Genomic DNA, 16,265 nt, shown 5'->3' with positions numbered 1-16,265 from the left:
TCTCAACTGAATATTAGACCAACAGAAGAACATTTACTCTAATGATATTAAAAGAATAAATGAAAAGCATTTGTGAATATCTTCCGGACATTTAAAACTTTCAGACATTTATAAATCAATTTTCTATTTGTGAAGCGAAAAAAGTGAAACAAGTGAAGTGAAACATTAAAAAATCTTCTTTTTTTTTTTATACAAACAGCGCCATCCTCAGGACTGCAACATACCACAAAACCACACTGATCAGGTAAAACTTCAGTTCATGCAGGAACTTTTTCTGAAATCATCTTGGTCAAAGAAGGTTTCACATAAACAGGTCTAAAGTTTCTTTTTTAATATACTCTTCAGTCTCTCCTTGTAGCTGTTTATCATTAGTTTAACACAACAAAGCCATGTCAGAAACAGACACCTGGAAACTTCAGATTTCATTTTAATTCAAGATAAAGGACTTAATTCTTTACAGAAAAATAAATGAAATTAATGAAAGCTGGACCTGTATTTATCAAACTTGTAAAGTATAAACTTTAAAGTTGTTGGCTGCGTTTGAGCAATGAGACACATTGATGAAGCGGCTTCCTCCTACTTACAGCCGAGTGTAAAAGTCACATTTTAAGAAGAACTCTGATTTGATCACACGAAGGAAAAGACAATCAGAGATACACACTGACCCCACATCTGCTATATTCTGTCATCTGCCTTCAATTACAATTACAATTACTTCAATACAATTACTTCAGTGGTCAATTATTATGCAAGAACACAAGTTTATTTGTCTGAAACTTTTAAATCTCTTGGAATTTAACAACAATCCTAATATATTTCCAATTTATAAATATATAAACAAGGATGAAATGAAAGGAAATAGGTTGAAATGGAGATAAAATTCAGCTGCGCTGTTGGTAGACGAGGTATGTCAGAGAGAAATCATTTAATCAGATGAATTTAGTTCCACACTGACTGTAAATAAAATCCATGTCAGATTTATTCTAGCTGTTGGTTTGCAGTCCTGATAAATGCCAAAAAAATAAATAAAAATAAGAAGTGGAGTAACATACTATCAAATGTTCAAACACAAAAGATATAGACCGGATACAACATTCAAAATATTCAATAAATAAACCTTGATCAAATACAAAGGTTATTGAGGATCTGCTTTTAACCATCTTCACATTTTTCAGTCAAAAGAAGTTTTTTTGTGAAATTTTGCTCTTATCTTTAACTCAAGTTAAAAATTTGAAATTCAAAAATGGACCCATTCTTCATGTTGAACTCATGGTGTTCGTCTAAAGGACATTTCAGCAGGACTAAGGCAGTTGTGTTGGCAGTCGGGGGGCTTTGGGGGGCCACAACAGTCCGGATTCAGAAGAGTCAGTGGGTGAAGCCGGACTCCCCTCGACGCCTCACCCCTCCTCTGCTAGCAGCGATCTGAAGTTCTTCAGCTCTCGGATGCTCGTGGAAATCCTGCGGGACATTTCGAGAGCAGTTACATCGTACAGCAACAGACATGTTCTTTCTGCCACTGACTCCAGTTTTTCTGGGAGTATTAAGAGCAGACCGGCTGCTCTGACGGTCCTTGAAAATAAAACCAGCTTTTTTGACAGATGGTACAAATCATCATATGATGGCGACAGACTCTCACCTTCCAAAGGCATTGAGCAGAGAGACGATCTCCTGCCGGCTGAGCTGGAAACTGGGTCGTCGGTTGCTTGAAGTGGGCAGAGCTTCAATCTGGCGCTCGGAAAACAAAATCTTAAGCGCAGTACCTAATCCCTGAGTCTGATGACAAGAGAGAGAGAGATCAAAACAAAGAGCAATTGTACTTTGCAATACATACTGTACATATAATGGTCTGGTTGCCATTAAAGCATCATTTAAGAATGTCGCTCCTTTTCTTTGACTTTATTAAACATCACCCTGGTGTCACCCTGTTACTCATCAAATAAATAAACACAGGGAATATTTAAAGAAAAGTGACATTTGATTCTGAGTCTTCAAACAGTTTTGGTAATCCTGAAAAAGAAAATGGACAAGACATCTATATTTGAAGCTCATAAGAGACTGTGAGCGGTGGATAAACAGAAGTAGTACAAGTGCAGTTGGTTGTCATCACCACTCTCCCTCCGACACAAATCTCAGTCTCAATGAATCTCTTAAACCAAGTGTTTACATTATATTCGCTGTTTGTCCTGCCGATGAGATTTCTGAAAACTTTCTGAAAACCACTTCATCTCTCCATCCCTGTTTGTTTCTTCCTTCAAGCACACAAGCATCAAAGCTTTGTGACTAGTCCTCTCTCTCTCTCTCCTCATTTTCTCCTCCCTGTCCTCTCTCTTCACCCCATCAGACCTCTCGCTCTCCCTCTCCTGGCTGACTACGCCTCGTTCCAGATGTTATGAATCTGGATCTTCATCCTCCAGGAGTCCCAGCCTCCTCCTCCTCACCTTCTGTGTGTTTGTTTCCTTCCCAACTCACCTGCAGTTTCCCCCACAGTCGACACTTGAAGCAGCCGACACAGTCCATGATCCTGGAGATGTTGAGGAAGGCCAGTCTGATGTCGTCCTGGTGTGAACACACAGCACAGGAAAACACACTCATGTCACTCTGATGGACAAAGAAATGTCCAGAAAACCAGGCAAGAGCAGGGTGTGTTGTGTCACTTTATCCCTTTCGCAATCAGTATTCACTTCTCCATGTGGCAACAACAAATCACAGTTTGAGTCAAAGTTTGCACAAAATCTTAGTAACTCACTTTAAACACCTTCTGGTACCACTTTACAATAATACTACCCTTATAGATATAAACCATATAAACCATAAATCCTTTATAATGGTAGTCGTATTGTAACGTGGAACCTTCTTTTCTAAAAATGTTTTACAAGAAGAAAAAAAGCACCAAACATGAAGAACATCACGTCTTTCAATCAATATAAAAATATCTGTGATATCACTTTAAAAAATCTGGTGCTCATTCAACTAGTACAGTGCAAAGGTGAACCTGATGAGTGTTTAGTTTCAGTACAAACTTAAAAGGAGTGTGAACTGGGATGAGTAGATGATGACCGAATATTATACTGTATTATTATAGTGAATTTTGAACATTAGAAAACATTAGAAAACATTTCTACAGCAGTTCCAATGAGAAGGAGGCGACAAAGACAGGCGATATACTGAGGCTGAATCGCTTTCCTCATGTCTTCGTGTCTGCTGCCTGTTCCAGGAAATGATGGAAAACAACTGAGTTTTAAATGGCCGCTGACCTTCAGTTTGGCTGCTTCCTTTTCATCACCAGCGAACAGAGAAGTCTCGTCAAAGTGCAGAGGGAAAGATCTGGAAGAGTGAAGGTGGAGAGGACGGTCACAACATTTATGAGTACCGCATGTATCTGTATTTATGTAGACAGAACAACATCAGCAGAGGGACTTTTGGATGGAGAACACTAACTGTGGGCATCAGGCCTCAGACTGACCTGGCCAGCTGCAGGATCTGCAGCAGCAGCTCTTTGTGCTTCTGGTCCTCTTCAGGTCTGCCGGTGTACAGCCGGAAGGACGGCTGCTGGAAGAACGGCAGGGCTTTGGCCAACGCTCGCAGCTCTATCAGGTACAGGAAGTAGAGGTTGCGGAGCCTCTTGGGGCCCTCGCCGGCCGTCAGCTCCGAGTCGAAACGCTTCCTGAACTCCGACACGTTGTGACCCCACTTCTTCTGAAACCAGCTGTCTGAAGATAAGAAAGAGAGAGAGAGGAGAGTTTATAGGACTGGAACCAAAGAACACAACTGAGTCAAAGCTGATTATATTTGTAATAAATACAATAAATACCCTTATTGGTTTTTGAACAACATGGGAGGATTGATATCAGTGCCTGTGTGTTAAAGGACAGGTTCACAGTTCTTCAAATGTGTCTCAAAAGAATCGTCAGGTGTCAATAAGAACGTTATAAACACTTTTTCCTTATTGTTGAATTTCGCATGTGAGCCAGGTAATTTTGTTTTTCCATTATTTTCCCAACGATTTTTGAAGACGCGTTTATTTTTAAATAATTTACAGTAAAATCCCTGCAGCTCCTTATTGCTCTGAGTGCATGGTGATAACTGAAGGAGATGCAGATGAGCAAATTAACATTGTTATCAACTCACATCAAGATTTTAGTGTGAAAATCAACCTTAAACAATAAAAGGGAGCAGGACGTGCTTCCTTCTAGCCTTTTTCCAAGCAAATTCCAACTCTCAAATCCAGTAAAAGAAGGAGAATAAATGCCTGAGTGGGTCAGAGAGGGTTACTGCAGGTGTTTGTGTCTCACCTTCCAGGAGGTACCTGGCGCTCAGGTGTATGTTGATGCTGGCATGGAGGCCTGAGATGAGGCGGTAGAAAGCTCTCTTCTCCACACACTGACCTGAGAGAGGCAGAGAGTTGACACAAACACACTCCACAACAGCATTTCTCTCTGTCAATCATGTCCTGAGTGGAAACGTCAGCTCACCTTCCAGCCAGCTGTAGAAGGTCCTCTCTGTAAATAAACCAAAGTTATAGTCAGACGCAGAAAAAACTGACTGACAAAGTGAATCGTGGTGCAGTGTCAAGCAAACACGTCTGACCTTCACCTCCTGAGCTGCTGTGGAAGGAGCCGGGCATCAGCGGTCGCTTCACGGTATATGGTCTGTGAGGGGGAGAACTACCGAGTCATGCACTGATCTGAGCACTAATTGTTTTTATATTGTGGTTTGTGTGAGCGTTTACTTGAAGCAGTTCTCCTCGTAGATGCTGGTCCAGATCCGCCAGTCCTCAGGTCCTCTGTAGCCCGTGAAGCGCTCCGGGTTCAGCAGCAGGTCGACGTACTGGGAGTCCGGTGACTCCTCGTCTGGGAAACAGAAACACTTCGGTCAGCTGTAAGTAACTCAGCATCATGTTCCCCCTTCAAAAATCATGAGACATTCAGTACCGTCGACCACACAGAAGCGCTCGGCCTCGTCGTCGTGTTTGTTCCATTCCAGCAAAGCCTCTCTGGTCTCGTCACTGGAAGAGAAAACACAGCAGTGCGTCGGTTTTTCCTGTTTTGTCGTCAATTTTACTGTTTACGTCCAGGGGATTCTGGGAAACCCCAACTCTTTGAATTAAATATATACAATTATGATATACATATTATATAATTATAATAATAATTGGTTTTATTTGCTGAAGGAGAAACAGTATATTTATTTTATTTCATTAACAGTATAAACCTTCTTAAGTAATTATTATTTGATTCTTTGCTTCTCTTTAAGGGGGAGGCTGGGGATTCATTTTTTTTTTATTATTATTATTTTAATCTATACAGAAATGTAATATATGACATATATGCCCCTACATCAAGACAGATGTTGCCATATATGTCTCTGATAAGGAGATATATTATTGTCACATATAAACATCCTCTGGATATAATGGAGATATAAGTATCTAACATATGTGAAATACTCATAGTAAAATGCAGGTTTATCAAAACAACATAGTTATTAAAATCTTATGCTTATATATGATTTTCTTAATAATTTGCTATTAATTTTAAACATACATGTCAATCTTTTATATTTACATATATAATATCAACATATATTGACAAGCATGTGTCTACAATATAAGCAACATTCTACATACAACATACATGTTTCTATTAGCTAGAAATACATGTCAATATATGAAATTGTTCCAATTTGTAACAGGTTCCATATGTAATTTCTATAAACATAGATTATATATATGATACATATATGATTTTACTTCATATGTACATACATTTCATATATGAAAATTCAATACATGTACATATATTACATTTACATATGGGAATTCACTTTTTTCATGTATCCTACACAAAATAAAACTGTAAGAAATCTTTTCTGTAGTTGAATTGACTGATGAGACTCACCTTAAAGAGACATCCACAGCTCCGAGATGCTGCGTCTTCTCACACTCATTCAGCTGCTCGTTTGCCTCTGCTGAATACTGCACACACGCACACACACACATGCTAATGGATTAAAATGTTTGCTATAATCCCCAAATTTGTTCAAGTACCTTAATTATATCACGTACATTCAGGGAGCAAGTACCAGGTGCCAGTTAACAGCATATAAAGGAATATACAGATAAAGATATATATACAATCTTTTTTGTGTGTTTTTATGTGACTCACCTTGTTGTGGGATGATGACCTGATCCCCTCGGGCACCTCGTTCTGTGAGCAGACAGAGTTTCAGTCAGTCTGATGATCTACATGTTTGTTTCCAGCAGGTAAATCAGAGGTGAACGATACAAAGAGAACCTGCACAGAGGAGTCACAGCTTCTTTTACTGCAGCTTATTATCAATGTTTTGAACAACTACAGGTTTTCCTCAGAAAGTTAATGAGTTAATAAGGGATTTTAAAAAACTTTTTCAATGGCAATATTACCACCAGCCAATTATGATGTCACTGGTGACTGAGCTACAGATATAAATCCCTCATTTCCTCTCTGTGGATATTTTCCTTTGTCAAAATGTCGCTAACAGACTAAAAGGCAGCCGTGACTCAAGTGTGCAGCAGCTCTTTGTGACGACCACTCTGACTGAATGAGATGAAATGAGAACTCACAGGAGAGCAGGGCTGAACCACACAGTCCCTCAGACCACAGTGACTGCTGTCCGTCCAAAACGGACACGGCTTATTCAGGTTAGCCTGCAGAGGGTCAAGTCCAACACACGTCCTTAGCAACAGATCAGCTCATCTCTGTGTATATATTTCTGTGTGTGTGTGTGTGTGTGTGTGTGTGTTGTCCATCAGTTCTCACCTTGTAGAACCTGAAATAGTCAGACTCCAGAAGAGTTTGAAGTTTGGGGAAAAGCTGCTCGTTGTTGAAGCCATCAATAGTCTCTACATCACAAGCGCAGTCGTCCAGGTCACCTGTGACCTTCGTGAGATGGAAACAAAAACACCTGGTTACCTGCCGTGCATGTTTAAAGAGGACGTTAAAAAATAAGACATGGAATGATCTGGAAGACTTCCCTCTCTGACATGTATCTTGTCTGTTCTTGCACACCTGGTGGACAGGTCAATTAATCTAAAAAAGCTTAATCAACCAATACTCTGATAATCAATTAATCTTTTCAGTAATTTCTCTGGCTCTAGTTTCTCAAAATTCCTTTGCCTCATGGTAGTAAACTGAAAATCTTTTGGGTTTGAGACTGTTGGTTGGTAAAAAAAAATATTTAATTTCTGTTTGTTTTTGTTGTTTTCTTTTGACATTTCACAGACTAAATGAGAAAATAATTGGTGAATTAATGGATAATAAAAAAGGCTGTAGTCCTAGTTGACAGTGTGCTAGAAATCATGGCTGTCTTTTGTATCTTACAGGAAAGTACATACATACAAAATCCTGAATATAATATCATAAAAAGCTGGTTTATGAAATAAACAAGCAGGTACAGAGGACAGTTTTCTGAGTGAGTGAAGTAGGGATAAACTAAAGAAGACTAAATTGTAAGAAGGCTGTAATTTACTTTGTGAAAGGGGTCCTCCAGTGACTTCATATTGCACATAATATTTCATCAATGACAAATGAAGCAACAGACTTCAGATCCTGACCATTACTCCCTAAAAAAACAGGACCCTACACTTCCCATGACAGCATGTTTTCATTAAGCCCTCCCTGCTTGTTAAATGTCTTCATCTGTCAGACTCCTCACCACCAGTTTGTCACACAGTCATTCTATCAAAAAAAAATCACTCTTGTCTTCTCTGTCTCCAGCAGCAGGCAGCTGTTTTTTTTCTCTAGTCCACTACCTGCTCAGCAGCAGACAAACAGTCAGAGAGCATCTGATGAACATGGGCTGACAGATTATCTAGTGGCCAGAAACATGACTCCAGATTAATTGATAATATTGTGTCTGTATTTTGTGTGTGTGTGTGTGTGAATAATCATCAGTTTGCTGACACATAGTGTACATGTCAGTGGTGTGTTCACAGATATAGGTCAAGAGGTTAAAATGTCAATGAATGCTGCTTCAAACAGTAAAACAGTGTTTAATTATAAATTTCTCTCTATATTTGACATATTGATTTGTTTAAGATTAATTCTCACTACTTGAGAACCAATCATCATTTTAGTCCAGATGATTTCTTATTCTGGAGTCACACACCCTTAAAAAGCAAGAATCACTTATCTTAACACATTTTTTCAACACTGTAACACAACGTGGCTTTAGCAGGAGGCTGCCCTTTAAGAAAAACAGGTGTATTTAAAAGTAAAGCAAAAAGTGACATTACAACAGAAACTACAGGTAGATAATTGAATATATGCGGAATAAAAACACAGATCAGTTTATTTTTCGTCACCTACCTCACAGAAACACCTGCTGTCTGCAGATCCGGACACCTGGAGGAGGAGGAGCAGGACGACCACCAGCTTCATCACGACCTCTCCTGTGAACGCAGACCTCCGTTTGAAAACTGTTTATTATTATACCACCGCACTCTCTGTCCGTGTGTCCGAGGAAAGCTTCACTTCTCCGGTACTAGAGAACGCTGAGAAGCGGCGCTGAGGGGCGGTGATCGGATATGAAGTTTTGCTTCCTCGTATTTCCTCATTTCCAGTCCACTACGTGTGATACGTGACAAATTGATCAGCAGCTTTAATCAGATCAGACTCAGAGATCAGATCAGTCATCACATGATATTCAGAATGTTTTAACCTCTGTTACCCAGAAATCTGTAATATAGGCTTTTTAACTGGAAATGTTTTTCTTCCTGTGCGCTCACAAAACAATCCGACTGAAACCCTCAGCAAGTAGAAATTATAAAATAATCTCTCCATTTAGTATAATAGACTTTAACAGAATGAATTAATGGAAAGAATATCCACATATGTTTTTAATTTAATATTATATTTTTTATGCAGTGAAACGATCCAATATATTCCAGACATATATATAGTTATAAAATATTTTTAATGGCAGGATAATGCGATTACATTAAAAAAAAAAAAAAAAGTTAATTTAAAAAAATCTGCAAATGTGCTGATAACCAAATACAGAACATTTTCTGTCTGTTTTATGATATTTAAATATTTACGTGTTTCTGGGCAGTGACCTCATGTAATACCACAAGGCAGCCACACGGTGGAGCTACAGGACACTGGTTTATTTTTCTTAGGACACGCAGCTCAAATGAACTCAAATTAAAGTTTTCTTAAGGAGTCTAGTCCATGTTTGAGCATTCACACGCAGTAAGGAAGATTTTTATGTGACTAATAACAACTTGCCAGGTAATGTGTCAGTATCATAAGGTAATACATATACCACATATAATGAAAGCATGACCGAAGTGTGTTTAATCTAACATAGTCTGTATTGAAAAAAAGACACACATTAAATGTTTTTAATTTAAATGTTTTAGTTTATTTGCAACAAAAATCTGCTCTGGTGAAGGTCAAGTGACCAAGAGCTTGCCTTCACTTTTAAATATTCACACCACACCTAAGTTATCAGCACTTTCCCCTCTCCTGACAGGGCCATGCAGAGGGGTGGCCCCGGTGGCTCAAGACCCCACTGTAATCTGATTGGCCACTCCTGGTGCCCCCCTTACAAGAGGGGGGGGGGGGGGGGGGGGTGATAGGTAATGGGCTTGTGTCTTTCTGTAACCTCAATACTGATCCTTTGTTCATAGTTTTGATTCACATAGTCTTTTTTAAAAAATACAAATCTCTTTGACACAAGCACATTTTTTTCACATGTAAAAACTTAAATTTCTCACACAGATTTATTTTACAGGTTTACAAAGGTTGATTTACAACTACAAACATTGGAATTATTTGTGAACATCACTTCACAAGTTCAAAATCATTATGACCCTAATTTGAGCCCACGTATGGGATGTAGTCATACCCATGACTTACCATTTCTTGCTGATTGTGTGGGGCCATTAGGTGTGGTTCTGGCCTGAATTGGATTCTGGCATCCCTAGGAAAACATTTAATTATATTAAATAAAATTACTTTCCATTGCAGGGCAAACAAGGACATTTTAAGCAGCTCTTCACAATACAATATTGAAAAACATTTACATTTACTTGAAATTTGCTCAAGCACAAACACCAAAAGGTGACATTTAAAGTAAAGCATGTTGGAGGAGTTTTTATTTCTTAGAAATGAATTAAGTCTTTTTCCAAAATAATTTTCCATTTCCATGTTCTTTGCCCACATTACAATTTGATTCCTGACAATCAAGTTAAAACTAAAACATTGAGCCTAACTTGACTGATATTAACACATTTTGATTGCTTTTAGAGTAATTACTATACATTTATGCTCAGAACATAAAATACAATCATGTATGAGAAAGCACCTAGGCCAAAACTGAATACTGCACTTACATATATATTGGTAATAAGCGCTTGCACATACAGGTGGAGGCAAAATGCATCATGTCAGTCAACAGTGTAGCTCAGGCTGAAGCTGTCTCTTTGCTGCAGACTCTGCTTGCTAGAGATCGAAAATCAATTCTGAAATGTGCTACTTTGGCTCTAACGCAGATGTCCATCTCTGTAGTCACCACTCCGGTCTAAAGCAGTGTCCCGCCCACAGCACCATCTGATTGGTTACACGTCACAAATAATAGCCTATCACAGTGAAGGTTACTGCGCACAAAGAGGGTCAGGGACTAGAGCAGCTCCGGTTAGCGAACGAAGCTGCGTCTGTAAAGTAAAGCCTCTTTTCCACTGGTCAAAAAACCCGCTAACATCGGGCTTTTGTCGCCAATGGAAAAGGCTACGATCGGCATTGGTGTAAGAGAAACACCCAGGTGAACCCCCTAATTTTCACCCCTTTCCTGTTGTAACGTCTTTCAGAGCACAGACACTGTAAACACACCTGTTACCTGTCCAGCCCAGACCTGCTGTACAGCACCGTGGTTACACTGTGCTCGGGGATGAAAGAGTAAATGCATCCCCTCAGTTAGTTATTAAAAACACATATTAACCGATCGGAGGCTCTGACACTTTTGTAGGAGCAACAACCCTGTGACACATCCGTTTTACCAGTTTAAATGGCGGCTAGGAGCTCACTCTTCCCCCGACAGCAGACATCACAGTCCTCCACACTGAAGTTTCAAAAACACCGAGCAAGACAGAGAGAGATAAGCCACCACTAACTGCTAAGCTAAAGTAACTAGCAGATGAATAGCATGCCTACCTGTAACCAACCAGATGAGACATCCCACACTGTTTCCACTGAAGTGCTGCTGTGATGCACAGAAAGCTAGCCGGTTAGCTAATATTACGAACAACCTTAAGACAGGAAATTACAACTGCTCACGTCTCAGACCAATGACAAACTGTTAACTAAAATGTTGTTTACAGATAGTTTTAACAGAAAGACTGGAAGTGTGATTTAAATGAAGCTATTGTAAAATGATGCAGGCTGCTGTTAACACTGCTAACCTTGTACCGTGAGAGAGGAAAACATTAAAGATGGCGTCCTGCCCAGAACGCACCTCAAAATTACGGTGACCCACAACAAACAACAAACAAAACCGGGATTCACCTGGGAATAAACATCGCAACTGCGACACCCAGTGGCACAGAGTAGACTTTAGTTTGCTCAGGTTATGGTATTATATGCTCAAAAATTCCCACCGTGCGCTCAGAGATGAGGCAGAAAAATAACTTCATATTTTAACAGTAATTACTCTAAATGTATGCTTAGAATACAAACTACAAAGATGGTTTCCCTTTTACTGATATTCTGTTTGTGATATGCAAACGTTTGTGTTTGCCTATTTTACAGTCAGGCCAGTAAATGTTGCACTGCTCACATTATCATCAAGAAATTAACATTTTCTCGAACCACTTTGCTGAGAAAATAAATTCAAAGCCGACGCTGTCGGACTTACCTCCGGTACCGGACAGTAATTCTTCTTGCAGACTGCATATAAAGCCTGGTGGAAGTTTCAGAGAGTTTTGACCGTGGACTGTTCTCAGAGCCAGGCATGGGCTTGCTGCCACCCTTCTACTTTTTGTCTTCTGTATTTAAAGCAAAGTTGGCGCCTTTCAGGCCCAATGCCCGTATGTGCGCAGTGCATTAAAGCAGACAGATGTGCGCACCTCTGGTTTTTCCCCGCACGCCCCGTTTCCTGTTCGTCCGATTTCCAAAGCTGTCCCAGGTACGAAAAGTTTCTGCGTTTATTTGTTCCCCAGTTAACTTTTCTTATGCTGTTATTCACATTATTCTGGGAAAGACTCAGGGAGAGATCCGGCCGAAGTGCGGTCCGCCTGGTTTTCGGACTCCAGCAACCCACAACCACGTTTCAAGCCCACCACACGTGCTGGACGGCCATTAGGCCTACTGTTCCGGCGGTACGGGGCCTGAACGGTTTGTTCATTTCCCGCTATTTTCCCCATGCCAGCCCTTCCCGAAGATGCAGGATGGAATAAGATTACTTAACGTGCTGTTTTATTAAAAGACACATTTACACAACATATGAACTCAGATTCTCATGGACACAGAGTAAACCAGCATGAAGTCCACAAGCAGCAGCAAAAATCAGTACTGCAAGTATAAGTCCAACAGTACCTGTGCACGAAGTTCAAGTTACTAATAAATAATAATCACAACGTTCATAAACGTACAGTTCATTAATTTGAAAGCAATTTTAACTAAATGAGAGGTTTAAATGTCAGATATGTTACTCCTGGGCCCAAGGACAGTTAAATCTGAATTATCTGCCTTAAAGCTAGAAATCAGAGAGAATTCAAAGATCACGGGGGGCACTGACTTTGTGAAGAATCAACAGATGTGTATTCCTGTAAAATATTGATTAAATGTCAAGGGATTAAAATGTGGAATGCAGGAATTTCAATTACTCTTTTTAATTGAGTCAGGCTACTGAAGTTATATAGCTGAAATTACTTTGAGCCACTAAATTACCTCACTAACCCCATAATCTGTGTAAAGTACCCCCTAACAGGTCGCATCCAGATTTTGAATTGGATATAAATCTTAAAATTTGAAACACTAATTTTAGTGTAAGAAATTACACAAATAGTTTATGGCCTCACAGCATCAGAGCCCCATTCATTGTTACAGAATAAACTGGGATGACATTCCACATTTTAAGGTTCTCCCTTTGGTTTCTTACTTTAGAGGAGAGTGCAGCATGTTCATAAATATTCACCAGTTTGCTCTGGGGCACAGGAATAGCAAATGTGAATTCTTAAAAAGGGTTAGATTGTCCTTTAAATGCCCAATACATGATTGTGATAGTGTTCCATCCTCAAAGCATCTGGAAAAATAATTAAAGTCATTATAGAAGCCTATTGGGGACTATTGAGATAATCATGTAAACTTGAAAAAGAAAATGTTTTGCTGAACAAATTTATGTGGATCTTTTGGACTTTTCTCTAAGCTTCTCTAATCATGTAAAATATTGAATAATTTTAACTTTTGTGAGCCATAACTCTGTGATGAGGGAACAGCTTTCTGTGCTCCAGGAATTTGCCATTGGAGTCGATAAGGACTGCAGTTGTAAGTGTGCTGGTGATGCAGTGGTCCCTGTTCCTCTGTAATTGGCTCTGCTGTGGCCAGGCGATGGACTGTATGTAGGGCTGGAGAAGTACAGTTGTCTTGTGGAGAACTGGATAGTCTGGCCTGTGCTGTTAACTGGATGCTGAGGCCAGTCTGTGGAGGACTGGGGAGACTGGGCTGGGGCCAGTCTGTGAACCTGTGTCTCTCATCTGACATCCTAAACAGCTTCTCCTTTAGATTGACAAGAAATGTGTCTCTCTGCTCCACCTCTTTTCCCATCTGATATAGTTCATATCTGAGAGGTTCATTTTCTCTCAACTGTCCGACAGCAGTATTGCTTTCTTTGTTAAACTGTTTCATGTCATTTTTCAGCAGCTGCATTGTGTCAGACTCTCACAGTTTAGGCTGTGTGGACACGGGACATTGGAGCGAGAGTTTCCACTCTGCTCAAGTCTCTTTCAAACTCTTCCAGTTTTGTCTGAGACCCTTGAACCATCTCTGTGCCTGTGCTGTGAAAATTGATGCTGAATCTTGATACAGTATCTGTATATAGCTGTCAGATAGATTTGTTGCCAGTCATTTTAAGGTCATTATATTGCCAAGCCATATTATAATGCCAAGCTTCTGGGTTGCTCTGTAGATAACAGCAGGTCTGTTCTTACTGCTCTGTCACCTTGCCTTTTAAAGACTGATCTGGGTGGCTCAGGGTTGGTCTCTGAGCAGCTTACTTCTGTAGTTCTTCCTCCCTGCTTCACTGATCATATCCTGTGGGTGGTGGACCCCAAGACTATTTAGACTCCATCCATCTGGTTGTAGTTGTTTTGGGTCTGTGTTTCCAACTGAGAAATTACTACTGTGATCTCCACTTTCTTTATATACAGAGCAAAGGTGTTTAGCTAGTTAGCTAGTAGCTAGTCCAGTTTTTTATCTTAATTCATCCTTATTCATGTTTCTCTCTTTTTTTAATCTTTGTTGTTGCTTTTCTCCTTTTGTGTCATTTAAATAGTTTTGTCCTTGTCTAGTTATGAGGTTCCATGGCAGTTAGCTGGCAGTTGACTGTTTGTGCTGTTACCACTTAGCTTGCTAGGTAGCTAGCTTTTCCCACAGTTTTGTTTACTGATAACCCTCTTTGTTCCCAAACTCTTAAAGCTTAACATCAAGCTTGCCACTAAAATTAATCTAATAGTAATTAAATTATTTGCTCAAGTTGGAGCTCATGTTTTGTTGCTTCTTCTCTCTCTCTCTCTTTCCCCATCTCCCCCTCCCCCTCTGACGCCCCCCCACCCTCTCTCCCTCTATTTTGGTGCTTCCTCGCGCTGCCAAGCCCCTGACGTAATGCTCCGCTGTTAATGATTAGCATGTGGAAACGAGCAGCGCGACCCCTCTTTGCGTCAAAGCGGCCAAAACACAGCCGGAAGTTGACCGTTCCTGCCTTCAAAGTAAGAGCGCGGGCGTTTATCAAACGGCTGTCGGAGGTTGTACACAACAATAAACACCATCACAATGAAATTAAGTTAATGCATTAATTTTGTTTTGGAATAACTATGACGAAAAACACAGTTTTGATGTTAGCTGCTGGAATTCCCCCACTGTACTTTGTAGCTACAGTCATAAGGTACTTGTACTTGAACTATATTTTCATTTTATCCTACTTTATACTTCTACTCCACTACAGTTCATGGGCAAACATACTTTTACTCTGCAGCATGTATTTTGTAAATTAAATAACTTTGAGATTTCAGATTAATAATACAAAATATAAACAACAAATAATTGATGATGACCTATTATCATAGGCCATGATAAGATAGAACTTTATTGGTCCACCAGATGGAATTTGCAAACTTTACAACCGTAAATAAAGTAATTAGAATTAACTCCACCATAGCCATCTGCAACGTTATGGGTTGAACATATTAATAGATCAATAATTATGATTAATTTTTTTTAGTTTTTAATTTTTAATTTTTAATTTTAAAATATTAGTAATAAAAATGAAATGTGTATAGTTAATCTGTGTTTCTCCTTTTTCATACCTTTTAAATCACTTCACAACCCCAAGATTAATCTTGTGAACGTTTGGGAGAGCGGTGACCATTGGACCTGGGCATGGACTAAACTACATTAGTACTACCTCCTCCTTGACCAACTATGACACATAGCTCTGATCTCAACATAATGGAGTTAGTCTGGGAAGACAGTGAGACAGTAGAACTATGGTTCTGAAGATGGCTGGGACAATCTATCTTCTGTGTACCTTGATAAACAGCGTGAAAGTATGCCGAGCAGAACTGGTGCTGTTTCAAAGGCAAAGGGTGGTCACACCATACATTGATTTAGTTTTACTTTTTTTAAATATATATTTACTATACTTTGTGTGAAGTTAACTGAAATGAAACCTATTCATGAAATTACTTTAGAAAGCATCCTCACTTTACTTTTAGCAAGCACATTATTCTATAAACTAAGCACAGACAAAATATACCATATTCTAAGTTGACAATGGTTGTAAGAGTTGCTCGAATAAATCAGTAAAAATAAAATAAAATAAAATAAAATTAATTCATTTGCTAGCTTCGAACCTTTTGTTTGTTGTTGCACTTTATTTTGAAGACGGTAGGCGGAAGTTGTTTACTCTGCTCCGTGTGGTTTGACCGCGTCTTTTAGACCGGAGCACCGTCTGCTGGGGAGAGACAGAGGAAAAGTTAGTCAAGATGGCAAATCCCTCAGACCCGGAGTGAA

The 16,265-nt window shown here is 39.5% G+C and overlaps 1 protein-coding gene across 2 annotated transcripts; it reads right to left on the bottom strand.

Moving 5' to 3' along the window:
- Positions 1–318: 318 nt before the first annotated feature.
- Positions 319–8,680, bottom strand: ero1a (endoplasmic reticulum oxidoreductase 1 alpha). 2 transcript variants are annotated; one of them, XM_022748039.1, is made up of 15 exons: positions 8,346–8,680; positions 6,798–6,917; positions 6,602–6,685; positions 6,165–6,206; positions 5,898–5,974; positions 4,932–5,005; positions 4,730–4,850; positions 4,594–4,649; positions 4,473–4,499; positions 4,293–4,385; positions 3,464–3,710; positions 3,255–3,324; positions 2,470–2,556; positions 1,637–1,773; positions 319–1,458 (listed from the first exon to the last, which is right to left on the bottom strand). In XM_022748039.1, exons 1-15 carry the CDS (start codon positions 8,415–8,417, stop codon positions 1,398–1,400), a joined length of 1,368 nt encoding a protein of 455 aa, XP_022603760.1. In that variant the 5' UTR covers positions 8,418–8,680; the 3' UTR covers positions 319–1,397. The 2 variants fall into 2 exon arrangements, with proteins under 2 accessions (XP_022603760.1, XP_022603753.1); XM_022748032.1 differs by having other exon boundaries at positions 4,588–4,649; positions 8,346–8,678.
- Between the last annotated feature and the right edge of the window lie 7,585 nt (positions 8,681–16,265).

This window comes from Seriola dumerili, unplaced genomic scaffold (genome assembly GCF_002260705.1).
Source record: "Seriola dumerili isolate Sdu_G_001 unplaced genomic scaffold, Sdu_1.0 BDQW01000011.1, whole genome shotgun sequence".
Lineage (NCBI taxonomy): Eukaryota > Metazoa > Chordata > Actinopteri > Carangiformes > Carangidae > Seriola > Seriola dumerili.
Note: the sequence above shows the minus strand (reverse complement) of the source record. Positions and strands in the feature narration are given on the sequence as shown.